Source organism: Sylvia atricapilla, chromosome 3 (assembly GCF_009819655.1).
Source record: "Sylvia atricapilla isolate bSylAtr1 chromosome 3, bSylAtr1.pri, whole genome shotgun sequence".
NCBI classification, from domain to species: Eukaryota; Metazoa; Chordata; class Aves; order Passeriformes; family Sylviidae; genus Sylvia; species Sylvia atricapilla.
This window is the reverse complement of record NC_089142.1, coordinates 111270495-111293252: the sequence shown is the minus strand read 5'-3', so window position 1 is coordinate 111293252 and position 22758 is coordinate 111270495. Positions and strand designations below refer to the sequence as shown.

Here is a 22758-nt window from a genome sequence, read left to right as displayed (position 1 = left end):
AGCTGGGTTTACCAAGCTGGTGAGAGTAGCTGCAATGCTGCCACATTCTTTTTCCCACAAATCTCAATTTCTCTGCTCTCCTCGCACATTTCAGGTGGAGCCAGTTCAGAGAACTGGTGGATAGGAAGAAGGATGCTCTGCTCTCTGCTCTGAGTATCCAGAACTACCATCTTGAATGTAACGAAACCAAATCCTGGATCAGGGAAAAGACCAAAGTGATCGAATCCACACAAGACCTGGGTAACGACTTGGCTGGAGTGATGGCCTTGCAGAGGAAGCTGACGGGCATGGAACGGGACCTGGTGGCTATCGAAGCCAAGCTCAGTGACCTGCAAAAGGAGGCAGAGAAGCTGGAATCAGAGCATCCTGACCAGGCACAAGCCATCCTTTCACGGCTTGCAGAGATCAATGATGTGTGGGAAGAAATGAAGACCACCCTGAAGAACCGGGAAGAGTCCCTGGGAGAGGCCAGCAAGCTTCAGCAATTCCTGAGAGATCTGGATGACTTCCAGTCCTGGCTCTCCAGAACACAGACTGCAATCGCCTCTGAAGATATGCCCAACACTCTGACAGAGGCTGAGAAGCTGCTCACTCAGCACGAGAATATCAAGAATGAAATCAACAACTATGAGGAAGATTATCAGAAGATGAGGGACATGGGTGAGATGGTGACACAAGGGCAAACTGATGCTCAGTACATGTTCCTACGCCAGCGTCTACAGGCTTTGGACACTGGATGGAATGAGCTTCACAAAATGTGGGAGAACAGGCAAAATCTGCTTTCCCAATCTCATGCCTACCAGCTGTTTCTCAGAGACACCAAGCAAGCAGAAGCTTTCCTTAATAACCAGGCAAGTGGTCAAGATATACCTGACTTCATTTCTACAGGTTGGCACTGTGTACTGCAAGCAATTAACAGAGTCTATTGGCAGGAGAGCCACAAGCAGGAAAAATAGTCCTTTTCTAACTGTATTTTACTTCAAACTGTTCTTGGGAAATACCTGTTGTTGGAGCAGCAGCATAACCAGAGTGTAACAATTTTCTCTCTGATTTCTTTAATCCCAGGAGTATGTTCTGGCGCACACAGAGATGCCAACTACCTTGGAAGGAGCAGAAGCTGCTATTAAAAAGCAGGAGGATTTCATGACCACCATGGATGCCAATGAAGAAAAGATCAATGCAGTTGTGGAGACAGGCAGGAGGCTCGTTAGTGATGGGAACATTAACTCTGATAAAATCCAGGAGAAAGTAGACTCTATTGATGACAGGTAAGGGCAGAACAATGGTACAATGTAGCTGTTCCTGCTTTAATTCTGTTCTCTGAGAGATGCCCTTTTACCAGGATTCAAAGGCAGAATAACAGCTTAGAAAATGTCTGTTCCAGACTGTTTTCTTTGTCTCGTGGAAAAATAGGAACTGTCGTGTTTCAAGAATGTACCAGGCTAATCTTAGTTAAATAATACCTCTCCCACTTTCTAGAGGGAAAAATTCTAGCTCCCTACTCAGAATTTGGCTGTTTGAGTATTACTGTGTTGTTCTTGGAGTGTGAACAGACTTGATGCTCTGGTGGGAGCTGTAGCAGTTGTCTGTGTCTGGTTCCACAAGTCTCAGTTTCCTCTGCTGCCCTTGAGCTGGTGTAATTACAACAACATATTCCTGTCCTTCCTCTGGAGAAGGAATGTGGCTCTTCAAGGGTGTAATTGGCATTACATCCACCCCACCCACTCGACTTTGATCATCTCTTCCAGCTTGTCTGGCCCCTCTGAGATCAGATTAGGAAGCGCTGGTACAAGTGTGTCTTTCATCCCAGAACAGGTCCTTTGCTTTCTCTCTCTGGCTGTGGCACGGATGCTATAGAACATTAAGTTTCTTTTTCTTTGAAACTCAAATGTTCAGTTTTGATGGCTGTTGTTCTTTCTGCTTTTGGTTTGGATAACAGTGGAGTCTTTCAAGGCACTGTGACTGTCACAACACAGCAGTGAGCTGTGAAATGTCACTGATGACTCTCCCATCAGACTTCCATCCCTCCACAGCTGGTAAGCTCAAAGTTCTCCAGATGCTTTCATCTCCAAGGAGAAACTGAACTGAAGTAGTTCAGAAAATGTTGTACCTTTCCTATTTGGGCAGAGATGTGTGCACCCACTTTAGCCACGCCTCATGGCCTCAGGAAAGGCAGCTCTTCCTATTTCCAGAGCTTGATGAGGGCCTGTGACAGCTGAACTCCCAGGGTACCCTGAAGTTTCTTTCTAACCAGCGTGGCTCTAGATCCGAAAGAGACTCTGCAAAGGCCAGGAAGAGAACATTATGTGAAAGCAATCATGGGGGCAACTAGGACAGTGATTTTCCTTATTTACCTTCTCTAAGGGCCCTCTACTCTAAGTTTTCCCATCCGCTTAGGAAAGCAAGAGAGCTTGATCCCAGCCATCTGGTCAGGTGTCCTCTTTCTGCAGCTTTTGGTATATTAAAAGAAGGCATCCAAGGATATTGTAGCAAATGACCAGCTGTGTCTTGCTGCCCTGTCTGAAGTGGCTGGAGTGGGAGACAGCTTCAGCAAAGGCTCTGGTGTCTGTCACCCTAGTGCAGCTGCTTCTCTGTGCCCTGTTGTCCCTGCTGTCCTGCTCGGGGGACGTGTGCTGGAGTTCCTACTGGGACTGAGCATTTCCTCAATTCCAAAGTTATTTATGCCGAGCGCTGCAAAAACCATCCGGTGCGCTGCTATCCAGGAAATCCATGTGATTGCTCCCTGAGTCTGGGGGGCTGATAAGCCTCCAGAACAAAGCCTTGGGGCTGCAGACACTGGGAGGGGTAGCAAAGGAAGCCTCTCCGCTTTCACAAAAAGTGACTCTCCCAGCTGAGCTTCTCCTGGATGTCTAACAAAGGACTAAAACAAACAAGCACAAATATGTGCAGTGACTCCATACTTCCCATAGGGAACTCTTTGTAGTTTCTGGTATCGTTCAAAGTGGGTTTTGCAGTTGTGCTTTTGAGCTGTTCCTGAGGAGGAGACACCACTGGCCCTGGTGCAGTAGACAGCCCCTGCCTTAGGATGGTTCCCATCTCAATAGGGATGGCACGAGGGGGAGGAAAGTGCAATAGGAAAGAAACACTTCAGCACAACCTTTTAGTACAGTTCACCAGCAAGAATGAATGAGCATAAGGACATGGAGTAAGGGTGAGGGAAGGAGAAGGTGGGTTTGCATCAAGCTATCACCAACTAGCTTTTCCAGCTGGGGAAGAAGCTGGTCTCCCTGTGGAGCTGTCCCTGCTTGGGTGACTTCTGCTGCTCTGATGCATTTTCTCTTCCATTTTGTCTTGGAAGAGTGTTGGGGAACTGTCCCTCTCCATGTGCCTCCTCATGGCCTCTGATTCTGCAAGGGAGATTTAGTCTAAAGACAGTGGCAGATCTGGCACAGTTGTTGTGATCTGAGCCTGCTTTACATCAACTTTTGTAGTTGTGCAATTTTCTGCTCAACAGAGAACAGAAGTAAGTTTTGTTCTTGCCCATTTATAAGGGAGAATGCCTCGTTTGCTGGAGCAATGAAAGAAGCTAAAATTGCCTTTCATATATCTCAGGATTCCTGGCAGGCAGCTGCATTCACACCATGTGTAAGATTTATTATTTCTGCACAGGCTTTGAAACCCACAGTTTTAGCCTTACAGTTAAACCACAAATGGTTTTGTCAGTTTTCAGCACTGTCAGCATTCTCAGGGGCCTCAGGGAGTCAGCTTGGGGACACTGAGCAAATTCTGGATTAATTTGTGTCAAACACCTTCTTGTGCTGAAAAGATCTTACACTTACGGTGTAAGCCGTATGTGTGATATAGAATTCAAAGCTATTCTAAATAACTGGAGTCTGCAGAGCAAACTATTCTTCTTCCACGAACTGTTCTAGCAAATTAGTAAGAGGCAGTCAGTGACAACCTTAAGTGTGAATTCTTTAAAAGAATTTAGGGATATTTGAACAAGGAATTAACATTTAGGTACAGCTAGTCTGGAGCAGGAGAGCAGACAAAGTAACTTGTTAAAATCCTTTATTCCCATTTAAAAAGTCAGTGATGGAAACACAGAAATTCCTGGCTGTTCCAGCAGTGCCTATCCTCAAAATGCTTCTCCTTTGTTATGGTTCAGCCCTGTTCTTCAGAGAAAACTCATTGTCCAGTCTCACTCCAGGTCATCTTGAACAAAACAGCCTTGTACAATTACATAGCTCTAAGCACCAGAGATCATATTTGTTATGCTGCGGCATCGTTTGTTTGATGATATCCCTGGATGGTTTCCTTCAAAGTCCTCTAGTCAGTATTTCCAACACTCCATGGAAGATATTTTTATTAGGTTTTTTTTTTTTTTTTTTAAATTTAGGTTTTCTCAACATAAGAACTTCTGTACTTATCTTAAATCTATTCAAGTGCCATGAAAGTTCTCCTTTAAACTTCATAACTCGTGTCCTCTCCAGAATACATGAGTCTTTAATGTAATCTAGCCTTAAATCTCTGAAATCAGCCTGATAAAATCACCCAAGCAGTTCTTTGCTTCATTTTAACAACCTGAGTAATGCAGTGTGTTTGCCCAGGCATATAAAAGCCAGCCAAGAGTGAAATCAAACCCAGGGATGTTTGCCTCATTAGAGAGGTTTTTCCTAAGGCACAGTTTGTGTCTTTTCCTTTGTGTTCCCTCTGTCAAAACTTCAGCCTTACCTGGGTTTGGACTCCAGTCTCTTGCTTTGATGGTTCCACGAGTTTTCCTTTACATGCAATCTATAAATCATTTTCTTGACTACACCTATGGAGATGCTGCTTGCCTGGTTGATTGAAGGCAGCTATTGAGGCCAAAGAGAAGCAAATTGTAGTCCTGTAAAGGGTTTTCTCCTATTCCTGCCTACAGACCTTTTGGTTTTATAGAAAATGTATCTCCAAGTATTCCTTGTGTTTCTGAAGTCACTAAGTTGGTGCCAGAGAGCTTACTGCAGATGAAGAAAAGTGGTGTCATAATCCAGTTGTCATCAACATGTTATTTATGGTCTTCTGGAGTATCACGAGTCTCTGGAGATCTCCACTAACATGGATTTATTTAGCTTTTGCCAGCATGTCCTGAGCTCATCTTATGAATTGCCACCCTTTAAAATAATTTTCAATTCTCAGTCCATATTTATCCTATTAAAAATGGCAGCAGTATTTCACTTTAAACTCCTGTACAGTGCAATAGCCTGGCACAATGAGCAGTAAATAAAAATTATCTTCTTTACTCTGTCTCTTCCTTGTAAATTGCCTCATGAATAATGAAAGGATGGAAGGGCAGGGATAACTACTCCAAATTAAGCCTTTCTGAAAACATGCCCAGAGGTACCTTGGGAATCAGCCCCATTCCATTTGAAGGACCCACCACAACCTTTGGGAGTGCCAGCATGACTCATCCTTCAAGGGCAAACAGTGATGAATCAAATTAGAGCTTCTGGATTAACCTTTCCTTCTCTTTTGGCTGCTCTTAAACATTCTGAAAAATATATTCCAAGTGCATAAAGCTTCTGTGTGCAGAACCACACAGGAGTGCTGCACGTGGTTAAACACAGCCATGGGAAGGTTCTGTGGGCCAGCTCAACTTCGTGTGGGACAAGGAGGTGCTGAAGGTGTTTTAAAAAGAGCATTCCAGCATTCCAGGTGCACGCTGCAAGGGCCATACAACATCATCTCACTGTTGCAATTTGGAGTTTTCATATGGTTTTTGGCCAACAGCCTGAACTCTCCTGTGGTCTTGAAATGAGTGGGTCAAATTCTGTCCATAACACATTGTGAAACCCTGCTGTCTTCAGAATGCTCTCTGTGTATTTAACGGGTCACAAAAACAAGGAGATGCTGAACTTCAGTGAGCCTATTAAATAACACACTCCAAAATGTCCTTTGAATGGCAGCAAAGGACACACGCCACAAACTTACCAGCGCCCGTAGTCCAAAGAGGCTCCAGAAACCAACAGTGACAGTTTTTCATGAAATACCTATTTCATTTCCTTCCTGTATTGCTTTTTTTTTTTCTGACCAGACATAGGAAGAACCGTGAAGCAGCCAGTGAACTTCTGATGAGACTGAAAGATAACAGGGATCTCCAAAAGTTTCTTCAGGATTGCCAAGAGGTAAATCACGCCCTTTCACTTTTATTGCTAAAAGCTGCATCCTGCAGAAGAGCATTCTTACTCCATATTTTATGAGGACTGGAATGCTCAGTCATCCAGTAGTATTTAGTGTGGAGTAAACATAAAAAAAACCCTGCCGACACCACTACAAAAAAGAATGTTTTTTCTTTTTTCATGAACTGGGTTTTCATATAAGCTAAAGACATAAAAAACTGTCAAAAGCAGTGAAGATTTTCTGCTGTGGTATTAATCATAACCATGTGGAATGTGGTGGGATTTGCAGTGCACTTACTAGGAGTTTTGTCTACAGCTGTACAGATGTATGTGGCCTGGTGCAGGGGATTTCAAGTGATTTCTAGAAGAATAGGAGGTTAAGAAAAAAAAAAGGAACAAGATAAAGCTGTGTCAATTATGAGTTATTTACCTGATAGTTTACATGTGTTTAAAATTTTTGAGTGTTATAACATTTGAAAAAAGAAATTCTTTCCAGATTTTCTAATCACTTACATGGACTGTTTACACTGAAGACAACATTTTAAAGTTTGGAATACCCTTGTTCCTTGCACAAGGAATTAATCAAGTAATTTTCATGTTATTTCATGGAGTACTGGCAGATAATAAAGAGCTTTGCCTGTTAGGTTTTGGTCATAAACTGGGCAAGTGGTATTTGCTGCTTGGTTGCCTGGATTCAATCTGTTTCCCAGCACTGCATAAACTGCCCGTGAGCTTGCCTTCAATTGCTCCTTCCTTGGTAGTTAAAACACGACAGATTAACAAAAATCCTGGTGTTATTAGCAGCAGCTTCTTCCTTCCACTGTGACAGCTCTGGTAGAAAGATCCCCTGACTCTTGGGGCTCTCCTGGCCTCAGTGTCAGTGTGAGTGTGTTCCCTAGGATCTGTGTTTTCCCCTCTGTCACTGGAAGAATAAGGAAAGCATAAAAGCATGAGTGTTGGCTGCCTGAATGCCTTTCCCCTCCCTTGTTTCCCTCCAGCCACTAAAGCATGGATGTCTCGACTGCACGGTTCAAAGACAAACTTTCAATTACCCAAATGTCAGGGATTTCTCCAATCCTCTTTGAGAGGACATTAGCTTTGGTGATAATTGAAGGGCTGTTTCCTGAGAAAACTTAGAATTTACATCAGTGTGGGGCCTGCTGACACCTCCTTTGGGCTGGAGGGTTTGTGGTGGAACAGCACTATCCTGTGGGGTGGAAGGGGAACCAAGGCAACACCTCCTCCTTGCCTTTTTCATTAGCACTGCCTGTGAAGCTGGGAATTGTTAGGGAACAGATTTGAGCCAGTCCCCATTTCAACCAGCAGTGATCCTTCGGCCTTCCTGCCTTAGGGACAGTTTCCCATCTGTGTGTAACCTGAGGAAAGGCAGAGTGTTTTCTTCAGCCCTTCCCTTCCCAGGGCAGCCACACTGTCTCTGTCACCCTGTGCTGAGAGTGTGGCCTCCTGCTCCTCTCCTTCCTGCAGAGCCAGGGAGGAGGGTCAGTGGCACTCTGGAGCAGCAGGATTATTCTCCTCACAGCAGCCCAGCAGTGATAAACCTCCTTCTGGGGTCACAGGTGAGGGAAACCAGCAGATTTTGTTGTTGTGAGGAGTCAGAAACACTGTCACAAGTTAGTCCTGGGCCAATGCTTTTCTGGCTGTTTCTTGCACTCATTAATATGAATGTGTTAAATAAATTTGCTGAGTGAGCAAAACAGTGACAGCAGAAAATCCTGAGTGGAGGAGATGTGATAAATGTTGCCATTTAGTTTTCTTTGACTTCCTGCTATTTCTCAGCTCACCTTTGAGGAGTTTACAGCTGACCTTCCCTCTGAGTGCTTGGAAGTCCCAGCACTCTCTGAGCTCATTTCTCCAGAGACATGGTGAAAGCTCTTGGCAAGGCTCTGCACTCTGAAGTTTCTCTCCTGGAGTGTGCTGGCAGGATTTGCCATGTGAACCTTCCCGCAGGATGGGCTGGCAGCTTGGTTCCTGGCACAGTCTGGGAAGTACAGTGGCACTTGGAGCCCTTTCCCCTTGCCGTGCTGCTGCCTCAGGCTCACAAGAGTTTGTCTCTGTGTTTCCCTTCCTTCCTGATGGGTTGGCACTGCAGACTGGCAGCCAAGAGCAGAAACAGGGTCTTGTGTACAAGATGGGAGGAAGCCCATCTTGTTTACAAGGTGGAGGATGGGAGGAAGCCTCCTTCTCTCCTCTCCTCCAACTTCTGGAGAAATAAATACTCCAACTGTCATTTTGAGGCAATTTAGGGAACTGGGGTTTTTTTGAAAAATCTATTTTCACACTCAAGGTACTGACTTTTAGTACCTGTAGTGGTTGCAAACCTCAGATTTTAGTAGTGAGCCCTTAAATACTTTCTCTGCATTTTTGTGCTCTGAGGGGTTTATCACAGGCTCTGGCTGTGAACCGCATGTTGTCCCTGTCTTGCTTTCTGCCAGCTTGTGGACAGGAATGATCCAGCCTCTCCTTGGGAAGCACTTTTAAATTCCCAGAAGCCTTGATGCTGTGGCTGAGTAAAAGCAAACAGTGAAATCCAAGCAGTGCAATCTGCAGAGCAGAGCAGCTGTCTCCTCCCCAGAAAGGCAGGAGTAAAACCACTAATTCTGGGTTATATCCTAACCTCCATGTAGCCTTTGACTTCAGCACAGTGCTCAGCAGCACAGTAGCCTGTTCTAGTGTAAACTTCTGCCTACAGAACTCTTCACTAACATGAGCATTTTTCTGTTTAGGTTTTTTATAGGAAGATCCAATGAGAAGTTTCTGATTGCTCTTATAAGTTTCTGCTTTTTGGGGAGGAGTGCATTTAAGGGACAATCGAAATTTTAAGGGGCAGTTGAAAGGAGGCTCATGAGTGATCAATGGAATTTGTTGCCCTGTGTCCTGAGCACACAGCAGAGGCTTCTGTTCCTCTCCTTTTTGGGCGGCTTGCTCACCCAAGTGCTGTTCTAGAAACCAATCTGAGATTTGTTTTGACATTTTCCGCTCTAAATATACAGAAAATGGACCTTTTCAAATTCTATAAGCATTGCTGTGAATGTGGTTTTTATCCACACCGCAGGGTTAGATGAACCAGCCAGACTCACCCTGGGAGGAAATGTGATGTTGGCTGCTAGGATCATTTTCACATTCCATTTGCACTTGGTAAATCAACTGTCTCTTAAAGTATTGGTTTTCTCTAGTGGTGATATGGAAATTGTCCCCAGTGCCTTTGTATTTGCTGAAAATCAGATAGAAAACAGTCCTGGATTTTATGTAACAGGGAAAGTAAAGTCTCCAGTACCAAAACACTCCTGGAGATTGGATAAATAAACAAATTACTTATGTAAACCTATACAGAGAAAAGACTGAGAGGAAAAGGTACAAATGTGCTGTGAATTAATGGTACAAAACCATCTCTAAAAATCTCACAAAACCATCTGACGAATAAGTAGGACATGTGTCCCTGTTTCTCTTGCTGTTGAACTGGGTGGGACCCAGGTGTTTGATTTTGCTTATCACAGAGGTGATTCCTTTCTGCTTGAATCAAGGGTTATTTATGTATTGGAAATAGATGTTAGAATGGAACTGTTAAAGAGGCAGATCCTTGACTGAGCCCTGAGTAAATCCCTGAGTAGGTGCAGTCTGAATTTCACACAACTCTTCTGTAGAAACATCTCTTTATCCTTGATCTGGAGGCGTTTTGCATTATTTCACACTAGGAATGTTTCCTCACACCCCTGTGGAATCCCTGCAGCCCCTCAACATAATACCCAGGGTCTGGCCTTGGCAGGACAGACCATAGTGACCTGCCCAGCCTGACAGAGGGCACTTCCCAGTGGCGCTCTGTACACACACACCTGGTTCCTCCCCCCTCTAATGCCCCTGCCCCTTTGGTTTCTGCTCTCCTCGGTGTGTCTCCGTTTGTTACGGGGCCGGTCCCCGGCCCTGCTCTCCCTGTGGGATACTGACCTTACTGCCCTTGGCTCTGCCCCCACACCTCAAGGTCATTGGCTCTGGACCCCACACTTAAGTGGGCACAAGTGGCTGATCTGCCCCTTGACTCTGGGTTTCCCTTGGGCTCCTGGAAATAAACCTGCCAGAAGTGATGTCAAGGCCTTGTGCCTCTCCTAGCTGTGCCAGCCACGTGGCGTGTGTGGATGTGTGAGCTTGGCTGCATCACCTGAGCTTCCCCAAGTGGCCTTTCCACTGGAGAGGCTTCTTGGGATCCAGGCTCCAGCTCCACTCCTAAATCACACAACACACCCCCATGTGTTTTCCTTTCCAGCTCTCCCTCTGGATCAATGAGAAGATGCTCACAGCCCAGGATATGTCCTATGATGAGGCAAGGAACCTGCACAGCAAATGGCTGAAGCATCAGGCATTCATGGCAGAGCTTGCATCCAACAAAGAATGGCTGGAGAAGATTGAAAAGGTAAGTAAAGAACATCCCAAAAAAGGCTCTTATCTTTGTCCAGGGTGGTTGTGCACAGAGATGGGATCTGCTCCTTTGCAGAAGTGGTCCTTAAATCACCCCACAGCTGAGGCTAAAGATTTCTGGTGCGTTGTGTCTCTATCAAACCCATTTTATTCCTCACTGATGTTAAAAGTCTTTTATCTAAGACATTCATTCAGACATTGGCTAAGGTGCCCATTTAGTTTTGTCTTGTCTCTCCTATCTGCCAGAAGGAAAGCACAGACTAAATTTCATAAATTAAGGGTAAGGTGGGGCAAACGTTGGGATTTGAGCCAATGAAGTGGAAGCACTTCCTGGGAAATAACAGAATATAGGGAATAGCTGAGTTTATTCTTCTGTGCTGCAAAGCTGGCTTTCATTCATCCAGAACTACAACCAAGCTGCCTTTCCGCATGCAAAATAAGGGCATGAGGTAAAGAATATCCAGTTTTGTGATTAAGATTGACGGCTCTGTATCACGTTATTTGAAGCCTTAATATGCTGTGATGAGCTGTACTTTCCCCCCTATTTCTCCTGTGCAGATCTGGAGCACTGAGGAGTCTCCTCCTTAACTCTGACAGTGGGTTTCTGTTCGGTGTAAGTTAGCTTAATTGCACATTTCTTCTCCCACTTTGGCACTCCATATCCCATTAGAGGCTTTTCTGTGATCTACAAATAGCAATACCCTTTAATGGTGTAATTTGAAGGCTGCTCTTAGTACTGGAAGTTCCTTTTTAGTGATGCTAATACATCCTTCTCCTTTGCCTCTGAAAAATCATGTTGCAGCAAAGAACCAGGGTTGTGTACAGAGTTGTGACAGTCCCTGGATTAATTCCATTCATATGGAATGTGCTGGACTGGGGGCAGCGTTCCCATCTGCACCCCGTTGAAGAGATGGGTAGGGATAATTAGAATAAAGACAATATTTCCCAAACTCTCCCAGCATTATGCTGTGTGTTCGTGGTTCTCTGGTGATGTGGCCTCCAGGAGATGGGGCCTCAGGAAATGCAATGTGTGCAGCTCCAGCTCCCTGCTCCATCCTGCCTGAGCCATGGCCCTAGTAGCTCCCTTTGGGGAACATATGCCATGGAAAAGAGAAAGGAGGCATTGCTTTCCTTTCCATCGCTACAAAACCCTCTTCCAGGCAGCAGAGGACTTGGCAGCTGATGTTCTGGAAGGAGTCACTGGATAATTGGAGATAGAAAATGAGTGGTTGATGCTGCCAGCAGATGAGGAATCCTGAGTGCTTATTAATCAGGACAATTGTCCTAACGGGCTGTGAGTGCTCCCGAGGAGGTACCATTTGCTTGCTCTTTGCTTTGCAGGAGGGAATGCAGCTCATTGCAGAGAAACCAGAGACTGAGGCAGTGGTGAAGGAGAAGCTGACAGGTCTCCACCAAATGTGGGATGAGCTTGAATCCACCACCCAGACCAAGGCTCAGCGTCTCTTTGATGCAAACAAGGCAGAGCTTTTCACCCAGAGCTGTGCAGACCTGGATAAGTGGCTGAATGGTTTGGAGAGCCAAATCCAGTCGGATGACTATGGAAAAGATCTCACCAGTGTCAACATCCTGTTGAAGAAGCAGCAGGTAAACAGAGCATGGGGTGCGGCGGGCAGGCAGCAGATACCTGCACCCAAAGGAGCAGGCAGGCCAGGCTTTCAGTTTAAAAGAGAAAGAACTGCTTTTTTTTCTTCCTATTCTTTCATGTACCTTTAAGAAGAGCAAGAAATTCATGCAGCAAAAAATCAGACCATTTATTATTGGTAAATGCCCACTGATCAGCAAGTGTTCTCCCTTATGAGGAAGCTGTTGATGTGCCCTAATTGTATGAACAGCTTTCATCCTGGTTTTCAGGGCCTTTTTGACATGTTTCTGTTTAGATGCTGGAAAATCAAATGGATGTCCGTAAGAAGGAGATAGAGGAGCTGCAAAGCCAGGCAAGGGCTTTGAGCCAAGAGGGCAAGAGCACAGATGAAGTTGATGGCAAACGCCTTACTGTAGAGAAGAAATTCTTGGAGCTGCTGGAGCCTTTGAATGAGAGAAAGGCCAACCTGTTGGCCTCCAAAGAGATCCACCAGTTCAATCGGGATGTGGAAGATGAAATTGTGAGTATCAAAGAAATCCCGTTCCCCGGCCAATGGCAAAATGTTGGAATACTGCTGCTTAAATGTGCTTCTACTGTTGGAATACAGCTTGTGTGCACCAGCCTCTCTCTCTTCTGCCCCAGCTGTATCTGGGGTTGCTTGAAATCATGTGTCCTGTTCTCTCTTTCAGTTGTGGGTTGGAGAGAGGATGCCCATAGCTACATCTACTGATCATGGACACAACCTCCAGACTGTGCAGCTACTAATAAAGAAGAATCAGGTGAGTAGGTGCTGTTAGAGCTCTGTACCTGCTATTTCTCCTTAGTGATGACTAATTCCAGAAAGAAATGTTTGGGGTAAAACAATGGGTACCCTAATGTGATCAGAGGTGGTGGCAGAGACCCAAGGTGTCCACATGCGCTGATGGTGTGTGTTTTGCTGCCCCTCTGGAGTTAAGACCCCTGACTTGTATTTCCTTTTCATTTGTGCATTGTCTCATCAGTCAATTTTCTCCCATGTAGACCCTTCAGAAAGAAATCCAGGGCCACCAGCCTCGTATCGATGACATTTTTGAGAGAAGTCAGAACATTATCACGGAGAGCAGCCCCAATGCTGAAGTAATTCAGCAGAGACTTGCAGACTTGAAGCAGCTGTGGAACCTCCTCATCGAGGAGACAGAGAAGCGCCACAAGCGCCTGGAGGAGTCTCACAGGGCTCAGCAGTATTACTTCGATGCAGCCGAGGCTGAGGCCTGGATGAGTGAGCAGGAGCTCTATATGATGTCAGAAGAGAAAGCCAAGGTGAGCAGCTCCACAGTGACATGACTTTGGCCTTAATTGCTTTGCTGGAGGGAGGCAGGTAACATAATTTAATGTGGCACTATGGAATGGTAACATAAACAAATTGAACTTTCTGGTTAAGCCTCAAGTTAGTTTTAAATGACAGCACAATTCCTGGCTGGTGAAACAGCGCCTGGTGGTCAGTCAGCTGCTACCACTGTCACCAGCCTTGACTCCCAGTGACTGTCAGCTTTGACTCCTGGCTTCAGACCATACCAAAGAGAACATAAACTCCTGTTTTCCAAGGAGGTGTTAGTGCTGGAGCTTGTTTGTTGTTGACATAAATGCACCATGTTTCCTGCCCCGGTAAAATAAAGCTCAGCTTTGTTTCAGGAGAATACATTCAACAGGTGTTGAGTCTCTGGTTAAAAATGGCTTGTTTTATTTTTTATCTATTGCAGATAGCTCACTAGGCAAAATATTGGCTTGAAAAGATTTATTGAAAATACCAGTTGACACTGAGAGTAGGGGGCTCTTTTTCTTAGCTCTAACAGTGCATAAAAAGTTTTGATTGGAGCCTCTCCAAACACAGTGGTGGAGAATCCGTTGGCTGTGTAGGATTTCTTTTCTTTGCCCCATGCTGTTGTTGAGATGCCTCACAAGTGGCGTGTCTCAATCTGTTCCATGTTTCTGAGCCCTGCACCAGTGTTGTGGAAACACATAAAAAGCTTCATAGAAGAGGAAACTCAACATGCTCAATGTCCAGATGATGTAATTTTGTTCTGCACCACAGAGGGGTTGATGCATTATCTCTTTCCACTTATTATTTTGCTTCCTGGGGGTGTCATTTGCTGTGACATCAACTGTTCTATACCATTGGTGGAAGGACTTGTCTTCACACTGTACTTGGGAGCAGTTCCTTCTAGTTCTTCCTGTCATTTTCTGCCACCCTTACAGGATGAACAGAGTGCAGTGTCCATGCTGAAGAAACACCAGATTTTGGAACAAGCTGTAGAAGATTATGCTGAAACTGTGCACCAGCTTTCAAAGACCAGCAGAACTTTGGTGGCAGATAATCACCCAGAAAGGTATTAACTGCCATTTTTAATTGGATCATGAGTTCTTTTAGTAATTCAGTCCCTTCTTTGGGTGGTTCTGACATACGAAGACCACAGCAGAGAGCAAGTAGCTAGGAGGCTCATGCAGAGGCAGAGGAGTTCAGCCTCACTCAATTCAAGGTGTCCACCCTGATTTGGCGAGAGGCAGGGTCAGTATGTAGAGCTGCTGATTTCTGGGGGTGGCTCTGGACATGTGGAGTGCCTGTCTGTTGTGTCCCCTGAGCAGGCAGTGTCAGTTCTGCCAGCACTGCTGAACCTCACGGAGGCATAGCAGTCCTCAGGCTAAGGTACAGACCTGCTTTTCCAACTAGCTTTAATGTCCAGCAGAGAAGGTCACTGTCATTTATCCTTCTGCAGTGCTCCCCAAGATTTGCCTCTTCTCTTTGAGATTCCAGCAGAATCAGAGCCTGGAATCAGATGCTTTAAACATGGGCACATTAACATCTTACTTCTGGTAAATTTATCTCATCTTTCATAAATGGCTTTCCCTGGGGGAGAACTCAGGAAGCTTAAGAGCCGTTTTGCTGTAAGATCTGCAGCTCAGCAGACAGAATTCTCCATTGGCTTCAGCTGCAAGGCTGATTCCACTCTGGGGCTGATGTATTTAACTGCTCAGCCTGCACAGGCTGGAAGGTGGCACTGGTCTAGGACAGACACACTCTGCCTGTGGTGGAAGGCTGTTATTTAACTCTAAAGCACTCTCTTGTGGTCATGATTGCTTCTGATGAGAGCAGATTTCCTGGCTGAGCTATCTGAGTACTGGAATAACATCATCCGCTTTACAAGGCAGATGGAAGGCACTTGGACAGCATTGTATGGCTCAGACAAAATAGAGGGAAAAGATACAGCAAGTAGAAATACCAATCCCTAGTGCAAATGCTGAGCTTTAAGGGGTAAGAACTCTGTGAGTGCTGCTGAACTCTGAAGCAGAGTTTAACTGAAAAACAACTGCTCCCTGCCTCAGCAGCTCAGATCCTGCCTGTAGCTTTGGGAGAAGACTCTGGTGTGGTCTGTGTCCAGACAAATGGAGAGCTGGATTCCAGCTCCCCTAGGGTTTTAAAGTGCAGGACAGACAAGCTTCCTAGCTATTGCTGTCACCTCTGCCAGCAGAGGATCAGTCCAGCATGTCTGAGTCAAATTCCTGCCTGCAGCAGACGTGCATTCTGTGAATTAAATATCCCAAATGATTTTCATTCCTTGCAGTTTTCTCTATTTGGTTACGCTTGCAAATGCAATGCAGACTCAGTGCTGTTTGGTTTTCCAGCGAGCGCATCAGCATGCGCCAGTCCAAGGTGGACAAGCTCTACGCGGGCCTGAAGGACCTGGCTGAGGAGAGGAGGGGCAAGCTGGACGAGAGGCACCGGCTGTTCCAGCTCAACCGCGAGGTGGATGACCTGGAGCAGTGGATCGCTGAGAGGGAGGTGGTGGCAGGGTCCCACGAGCTGGGCCAGGACTACGAACATGTCACTGTGAGTCCTTTCAGGGCCCTCTCTGGGTGCTGGTCACAGCGGGTGGCTTGGCTTGCCCAGGTCTCTCTGTATCCACAGCGCTGCATGAGCCTCTTTCTCTGCCTTCTAGATGCTGCAGGAGCGGTTCCGGGAATTCGCCCGGGACACCGGGAACATCGGGCAGGAGCGGGTGGATACTGTCAACCACATGGCTGATGAACTCATCAACTCCGGCCACTCGGACGCTGCCACCATCGCCGAGTGGAAGGACGGACTCAATGAGGCCTGGGCAGATCTCCTGGAGCTCATTGACACGAGAACACAAATCCTTGCAGCCTCTTACGAACTGCACAAATTTTACCATGATGCCAAGGAGATCTTAGGACGTATCCAAGACAAACATAAGAAACTGCCCGAGGAGCTTGGTAGAGACCAAAACACAGTGGAAACACTACAGAGAATGCACACGACGTTTGAGCATGATATCCAGGCCCTGGGCACCCAGGTGTGTGACAGGTGAACTGTGGGGGTGAGAACCTGAGCTGCAGAGTTTGCTGCTGCCCTGGGCTCCTCCGTGGCTGGGAGACAGAGTGCTGCCAGCTGCTTCCCATGTGTAGTGCTGTAGGAATTACCTCACCTGCATCCTTTTCTTATCTGTCTGTCTGCTGCTCTGTCATTGCATGTGGTTGATTATCTAAAGTAGGAATCTGTAAGTACATGGGCTTCTGGAAATATTGGCAGTTGTTGGATGTTATTCCATTTTCTATCCTTCGTTGATAAAGAAATGAGAAAGGCAGAGAGCTTCTATATTGATTTAAAGTGCAAAATATGAAGGAATGTATAAGCCTGGTTGGCTTTTTGAAGTTTGGTTTTACTTTGGTAGGTCAGTTCAAGTTTTTTTGGTTTTTAGAAACATCAAAAAGCCCCAGCCGAACCCTTTGTGCCAAGCATTGTTTATTCTTCCTTTCTGAGAGGCAAAGACCTACGCAGAGGCTTTCTGACTTGGTTATGAACTTGGGCATTCTGAATTAAATATGGCCTTTCTTGATGCTTCCAAAGCAAAAAAGAGCAAAAAGAGATTTAAAATCTACAGTTCAGGCTAAGATTTTTCAAAAATATCCAAACTTGATCTAATTCTGAATCTTTTGAAGCCAAGGTGTGCCAAGTAGAAGGAGGTAGCTGCTCATATAGCACGGGGGGATTCTAAATCAAAATACAACATTCAGCTGCCACGGAGAGAATTTGGGAAGGCAACGAAGAGTTGCTTGAGGAATGGAGGAATTACAACTGAGTGTATTTATCCCAGTAGGTCAGGAAAGAGCTTTCATGGCCCAGCTGCCAGCCAGTTCTCAGTTATGTTGCAATTTACACCAAAACAAAGGAGCAAGCATTTGATTTTCCAGGTGTTTTACTTTAAGAAGCCGTAGATTTTATACAGAAAATGGGAGACATTCACAAACCATCAATACCAGTCTCTCAAAAACGTAATTATAATCAAGACCTAAATGAAGAAATACTCAATCACAGCACAGAGCTATGGGGAAGGCACTTCTGATAATTTCTGGGTGAAACAGCCAGAGCAACGAGGTGGATCATTTTGAGAGAAGCATGGTCTCTGTGCCTGTAGCTAGAAGGCTGTTTGATTTCATATTAAACAAAATTAATTGTTAGACAAAAGCTAATGGAATGTTTCCTGGCTTGAAAAATATGGAAAACTGTCAGGAATTAGCATTTGCCATCTGAAGACAGTGTTTGAAAGGAAAAGACTTCTAATAGTAACAGATTCTTAATGTTTCCACATTTTCTTCTCTTTGAAGTCATTATTTGTGTTTTTGAAAAATGAACTCTGTCAGCTGCAGTCGTAGTTTGGATACAGAGTTCCCAGGTGCCTTTGTCACTTGTAAGAGAGGACGGGAATTTGATGGTGAAAATGGTCCCCATTTATTAACATGTCCCTGACATGTTAACAGTCACTTTGTTTGGGCACTGTGTCTCACAGTGGGTTCAGGCAGCGGCAAATCTTTGCTATTTTGGGGGTCCCTTGACCCTACAGTGATCTCCGAGGGATAATGCTGGCTTACTAGCAGCACAGACCTTTCTATTGTGGACAGATGAAGCCCATTTGCAGTGCCTTTAGAAAGCCTCTCAAGTGATGAATTAACAGATAAGTGTCCCTGTACTTGTGACTCAGGAGTCACAAACACACTGATGGCTTTGTCTCTCCCAAACCGCTGCAGGTGCGACAGCTGCAGGAGGATGCAGCACGCCTCCAGGCTGCCTATGCTGGGGACAAGGCTGACGACATCCAGAAGAGGGAAAACGAGGTCCTAGAGGCATGGAAGGCACTGCTGGATGCCTGTGAGGGCCGCAGGGTGAGGCTGGTGGACACAGGAGACAAATTCCGCTTCTTCAGCATGGTTCGGGATCTCATGCTCTGGATGGAAGATGTTATCCGGCAGATAGAAGCCCAGGAAAAGCCAAGGTAACGCAAGGCATCCCTTCTCCATCCAAAGACAGGGCTGCAGGTCACCTGAGGAACATCTGTAGGGCTCAGTATCACTGACGGGGGCTTTCAGAGCCTGCTGCTGCAGCAACTTGCTCATGTGGGTGCTGCTGGAATAATTGCCATGGAAAATTGTACCCAAAGAGATTTGGTCTCCCACTGGGATTATTTTTCGTCTCATTCAGGTCAGAATGGTGCTGTTCCTAGGGAAAGGCTTCCTGAACTACAAAGATGACCTAGGAATCAATTTTCTCCTCATTGAGTTGTAGGTCAGTTTGCAAATCTAGCAGCTGTTAATTCCAAAATCTGTGTTTCTGGTCATTTTAGGGATGTTTCGTCTGTGGAGCTCCTCATGAACAATCACCAGGGGATCAAAGCAGAAATTGATGCCCGAAATGACAGCTTCACTACGTGCATTGAGCTTGGCAAGTCTCTGCTGGCCAGGAAACACTACGCATCTGAGGAGGTACCGTGCTCCCTGCCCACAGCCATGGGCCCCTGAGGGTTCTTTCCGAGGGAGAAACCTGCCCTGTGTCACCCACAGAATAATGGAATAATGACAAGTGTTACCTCAGAGACTGATGCACTTGTGTGCTGTTGGGAAATCAGGGTATAACTTCACTCTGGCATTTCATGGTGGGTAAAAGAGGTGACCCCGTCAAGATTTAAAGTGTCTTTTTCAAGCCCAGAAAATGCAAAGAAGCTGCTGCATTCCATTCTGCAGAGAATAGCTCTGGGATGGAAAGGTGTCTTCCTTGAGCAAGGGCAAAGGTAGCTGTGAGACAGCCTGAACTTCCTGCAGGGGAAATGGAATGCTGTGGAGAGGCCTGCTAAGGGAATGAGCAGGAAAATGTTTGTTGTGTAGGGAGCAAATTCAAGGAATATTAAGAGAGCCATATCCAACTGCTTAAAGCCTTGATTTATTTTCTGAGCTGTCTAGGCCAGAGGATAGAGGCTTAGCCTTTGGTTCTCCTTCCTCCCTTTGGGGAAGAGAGAATAACCAAATGTTGTGAGGCACTTCCCTCTCAGGAAGGAGAGAGCTTCTGCAACAGTCCTGAGCAGCAGATTTTGCATTATTCAATGGAAAAGGGCAGAAGATTCAGTGCCTGATTACGCTATTTACATTTGTTTGCACATTACACCCTTTTATCAAATACTCTGGGTGCTGTAGCTTTTAACAGACACTGAATGCTTATGCAAATGTGATATTTTAATGGAAATGTCACATTTATTTATACTTGGAAGAGAAAAGCAGCTGTTGTTTGCATGGGAAGTCACTTCCTGAAGAACTGGTGTCAGTGCAGGGTTGGAGGGAGCTGCTGCCTGGTTCTTGTGTAACAGCCCTGCTCTCTGCTCTCCATCCAGATCAAGGAAAAGCTCCTGCAGCTGACGGAAAAGAGAAAAGAAATGATTGACAAATGGGAAGACAGATGGGAGTGGCTGAGACTGAGTAAGGACACCCTTGGATTTCTTTTGGGCTGGGCCATATCTAATTTTCTTCATTGTGCCTTTCTGAGCATTGAAAAAACCCTGCAGCTCCTCACTTTCCTGTTACAGTGCTTGGAATTGTGTTTTTGCTGGAATAGCCGCAAGGTTCACACCTGTTGGTTGTTAAATAATGAAGAATTTGAAACCAAGAAACCTGCACCAAAGGTCTTGCTCTATATGATCAAATTTGGAGCTCGGTGCAGTAGCTCTACTGTATCTGCAGGTGTCACGTTCCAATTTCTATGCTGAAATTGGTAGCTTACAGCAGATTAGAACAACAAAACCACACTAAACTTGCAAAATGAAACTTGTGTTTTTCCTGGAAGCAAAGCCAACAGGAGAAATGTCTGTCTTCTCAGTGACAGGTTTCAATGAACTTAGCTAAGGGGAACACTTAGCCAAGTGCATGTGCTTTGTTCCCTGAGCTGGGCTTAGGTAAATCCCAAAGCTGCCTGATGACTCCATGATGCTCTTCTTTGTGACATTAATGGCACTGACACCTGTGCCCTCTCTGCTCAGTTTTGGAGGTGCACCAGTTCTCCAGAGATGCAAGCGTTGCTGAGGCCTGGCTGCTGGGACAGGAGCCCTACCTGTCCAGTCGTGAAATAGGGCAGAGTGTTGATGAGGTGGAAAAATTAATCAAGAGGCACGAAGCGTTTGAAAAATCCGCAGCTACCTGGGACGAGAGGTTTGCAGCACTGGAGAGACTGACCACAGTGAGTGTCTGAACCTCCCTGGCCATTCCTCTTGGCTGGTGGTTTGGAATAACTCCCAGCATCACCACCTTATTCTCTCTTTGTTGGTTGGTTGTTGATTGACCTCAGCCAACCACAGAGAGCCTGAAGTTCCATGTTTCCAGCCGTACTGGAAAAAACCCTTTCTGATTAATTTGAACTCAACAACCTGCAAGGAAAAAGCTTAAATGATAAATGACATCAAGAGTCAGTAGGAGTTGTCTCAGGCCTGGGCATGATGACCCAGAAGGAAATTTCAGAGCTGAACAGTTTGCTCCAGCCCTCTGCTGTACTGGTTGGCCAATTATTTTTGGTTAAAGATAACAGTGGTGGGAACAAGGCAGTGACAGTGATGATTGTTATGTTGTGACTGCTCCAGTGCAAGGCTATATTGTCCCCTAGGAAGACACAATAAGCAAAAAGACCCCAAACCCCAATTTGAACACAGCTGCAATGTCAGTCATTAAGGCTTGGAGACCATTTTACCCTCTTTGGAGAACAATTTGGCTTTAGACTCTACAGTTGAAGTGGCCTGGGTTTTCACATACACTGAGTGTCACAGCTGCAGAGAAAAGGAACTGGACTTTCTCAGCATCTTCACAAGTCAGGCTGGTTTTATGGAGATGGGTAATTCCAGGCGTTCAGACAAGAAACATTTTATTTCTGTTTTTGGCAAGCACACAAGAAGATGTTGCTTTTGGATATTTTAATAACTTGGGCTGTTTTCTTGTTTGTCTGGGTTTTATTCTTATAGAATGAATTGGAAAATAGACATGGCCAGTGGTGGGCTGCTGTCAGAGGGTCTGATGCTGATGCCCTCCCTGACAAATTCAGTGCCGCCAATGCTTTTAAAGACCGATGCCTTCCAGTTTTATCCCCATTCACTTTAATTTCAGTAACATTTCAGAAAAACGTACAGAGTTGTTGTTAGCTTCTAGAGCACCCCATGAAAAAATAGCAGTATTTTTAAATAAAAAATGTTTCCTCTGCCAGCTGGAACTGCTGGAAGTGCGTCGGCAGCAAGAGGAGGAGGAGCGGAAGAGGCAGCCACCCACTCCAGAGCCCAAGGTTGCAGAGGATGGAGACTCCCAGCAGCAATGGTGAGCTGGACTCTGCACTTCCCTCGGGGAACCCTTGGGCTGAAAATGAGCTGTAAAATGAGAGGAGATGGTATGGGTTTGTAACATGACCCTCGTTAGAAGATTTGGTGGTTTATGGGGACAGGACCTCTCCCAAACCCCTGAATTCTGTGCTAAGTTCCCATTTTCCAGTTGTCACTGCTGAGGCATCCCTAGCCCAAAAGTGGGAATGCTGCTTTTGTCCCCTGGGCCATCAGTTGCAGTTTCTGAACAACCTTGGCTTTTTTTCTTTGATGAGCATCATTTACAGATTTTAAGCCACATCTTTGGAACATTGCTTGTGTGATATGAGGAGGTTTATTTGTAAGGTAACTGTCAGTAAAGTCTGGTTAAATCTCACTTTACACTGGATTTATTCAGTTGGGCCTGAGGATTTTAGGAACATGTTTGAATTTCTTAAATTAATATTCAGTAAGAAAATCTTATTTTATTGAACAAGATGGATGACTTCCAAGAACCTTATACGATTTCTTTTCTTTTTCCTCTCTCCAACAGGGATGGGACAAAAGGAGAACAGGTTTCCCAAAACGGTTTGCCTTCAGACCAGGAATCTCCACGGGTTAGTTACCGCTCCCAAACCTACCAAAACTACAAAAACTTTATTAGCAGACGGACAGCCAATGACCGCTCGTGGTCTGGACTGTGACCCACAGAATCACTTGCAGCAACAGAAACCTTTTTTCAGTATGGTTTACCGGTACTGGTTTAATCTTTTGGCTTCAGATTTCCCTGCTGCTTTTCTCTTCCTTCCCATCAGTTGACTTTTATTTAATTAGCAGCCCCTTGGACATATATTTGCTTCACTTTAATCTTTGTTCATTTGAATCTCCCCACTGACACTCAATTGCTTTAAGGTGACACATTTATTTCATGTTATTTACTGTGAGTTTTTCATGT

General features: G+C 45.4%; 1 protein-coding gene across 3 annotated transcripts in view; it reads left to right on the top strand.

The window, feature by feature from the left end:
- Positions 1 to 22758, top strand: part of SPTBN1 (spectrin beta, non-erythrocytic 1) — a 117564-nt gene that overhangs the window by 85044 nt on the left and 9762 nt on the right. For all 3 annotated transcript variants that reach the window (XM_066316618.1, XM_066316617.1, XM_066316619.1), the window contains 17 exons: positions 95 to 851; positions 1066 to 1268; positions 6035 to 6125; positions 10399 to 10545; positions 11892 to 12155; positions 12449 to 12673; positions 12843 to 12932; positions 13174 to 13452; positions 14389 to 14519; positions 15814 to 16018; positions 16128 to 16502; positions 18235 to 18479; positions 18828 to 18966; positions 19866 to 19950; positions 20508 to 20704; positions 21716 to 21822; positions 22357 to 22420. In XM_066316618.1, the coding sequence (XP_066172715.1) occupies positions 95 to 851; positions 1066 to 1268; positions 6035 to 6125; positions 10399 to 10545; positions 11892 to 12155; positions 12449 to 12673; positions 12843 to 12932; positions 13174 to 13452; positions 14389 to 14519; positions 15814 to 16018; positions 16128 to 16502; positions 18235 to 18479; positions 18828 to 18966; positions 19866 to 19950; positions 20508 to 20704; positions 21716 to 21822; positions 22357 to 22420 (3604 nt within the window). The remainder of the gene's footprint in view (positions 1 to 94; positions 852 to 1065; positions 1269 to 6034; positions 6126 to 10398; positions 10546 to 11891; positions 12156 to 12448; positions 12674 to 12842; positions 12933 to 13173; positions 13453 to 14388; positions 14520 to 15813; positions 16019 to 16127; positions 16503 to 18234; positions 18480 to 18827; positions 18967 to 19865; positions 19951 to 20507; positions 20705 to 21715; positions 21823 to 22356; positions 22421 to 22758) is intronic.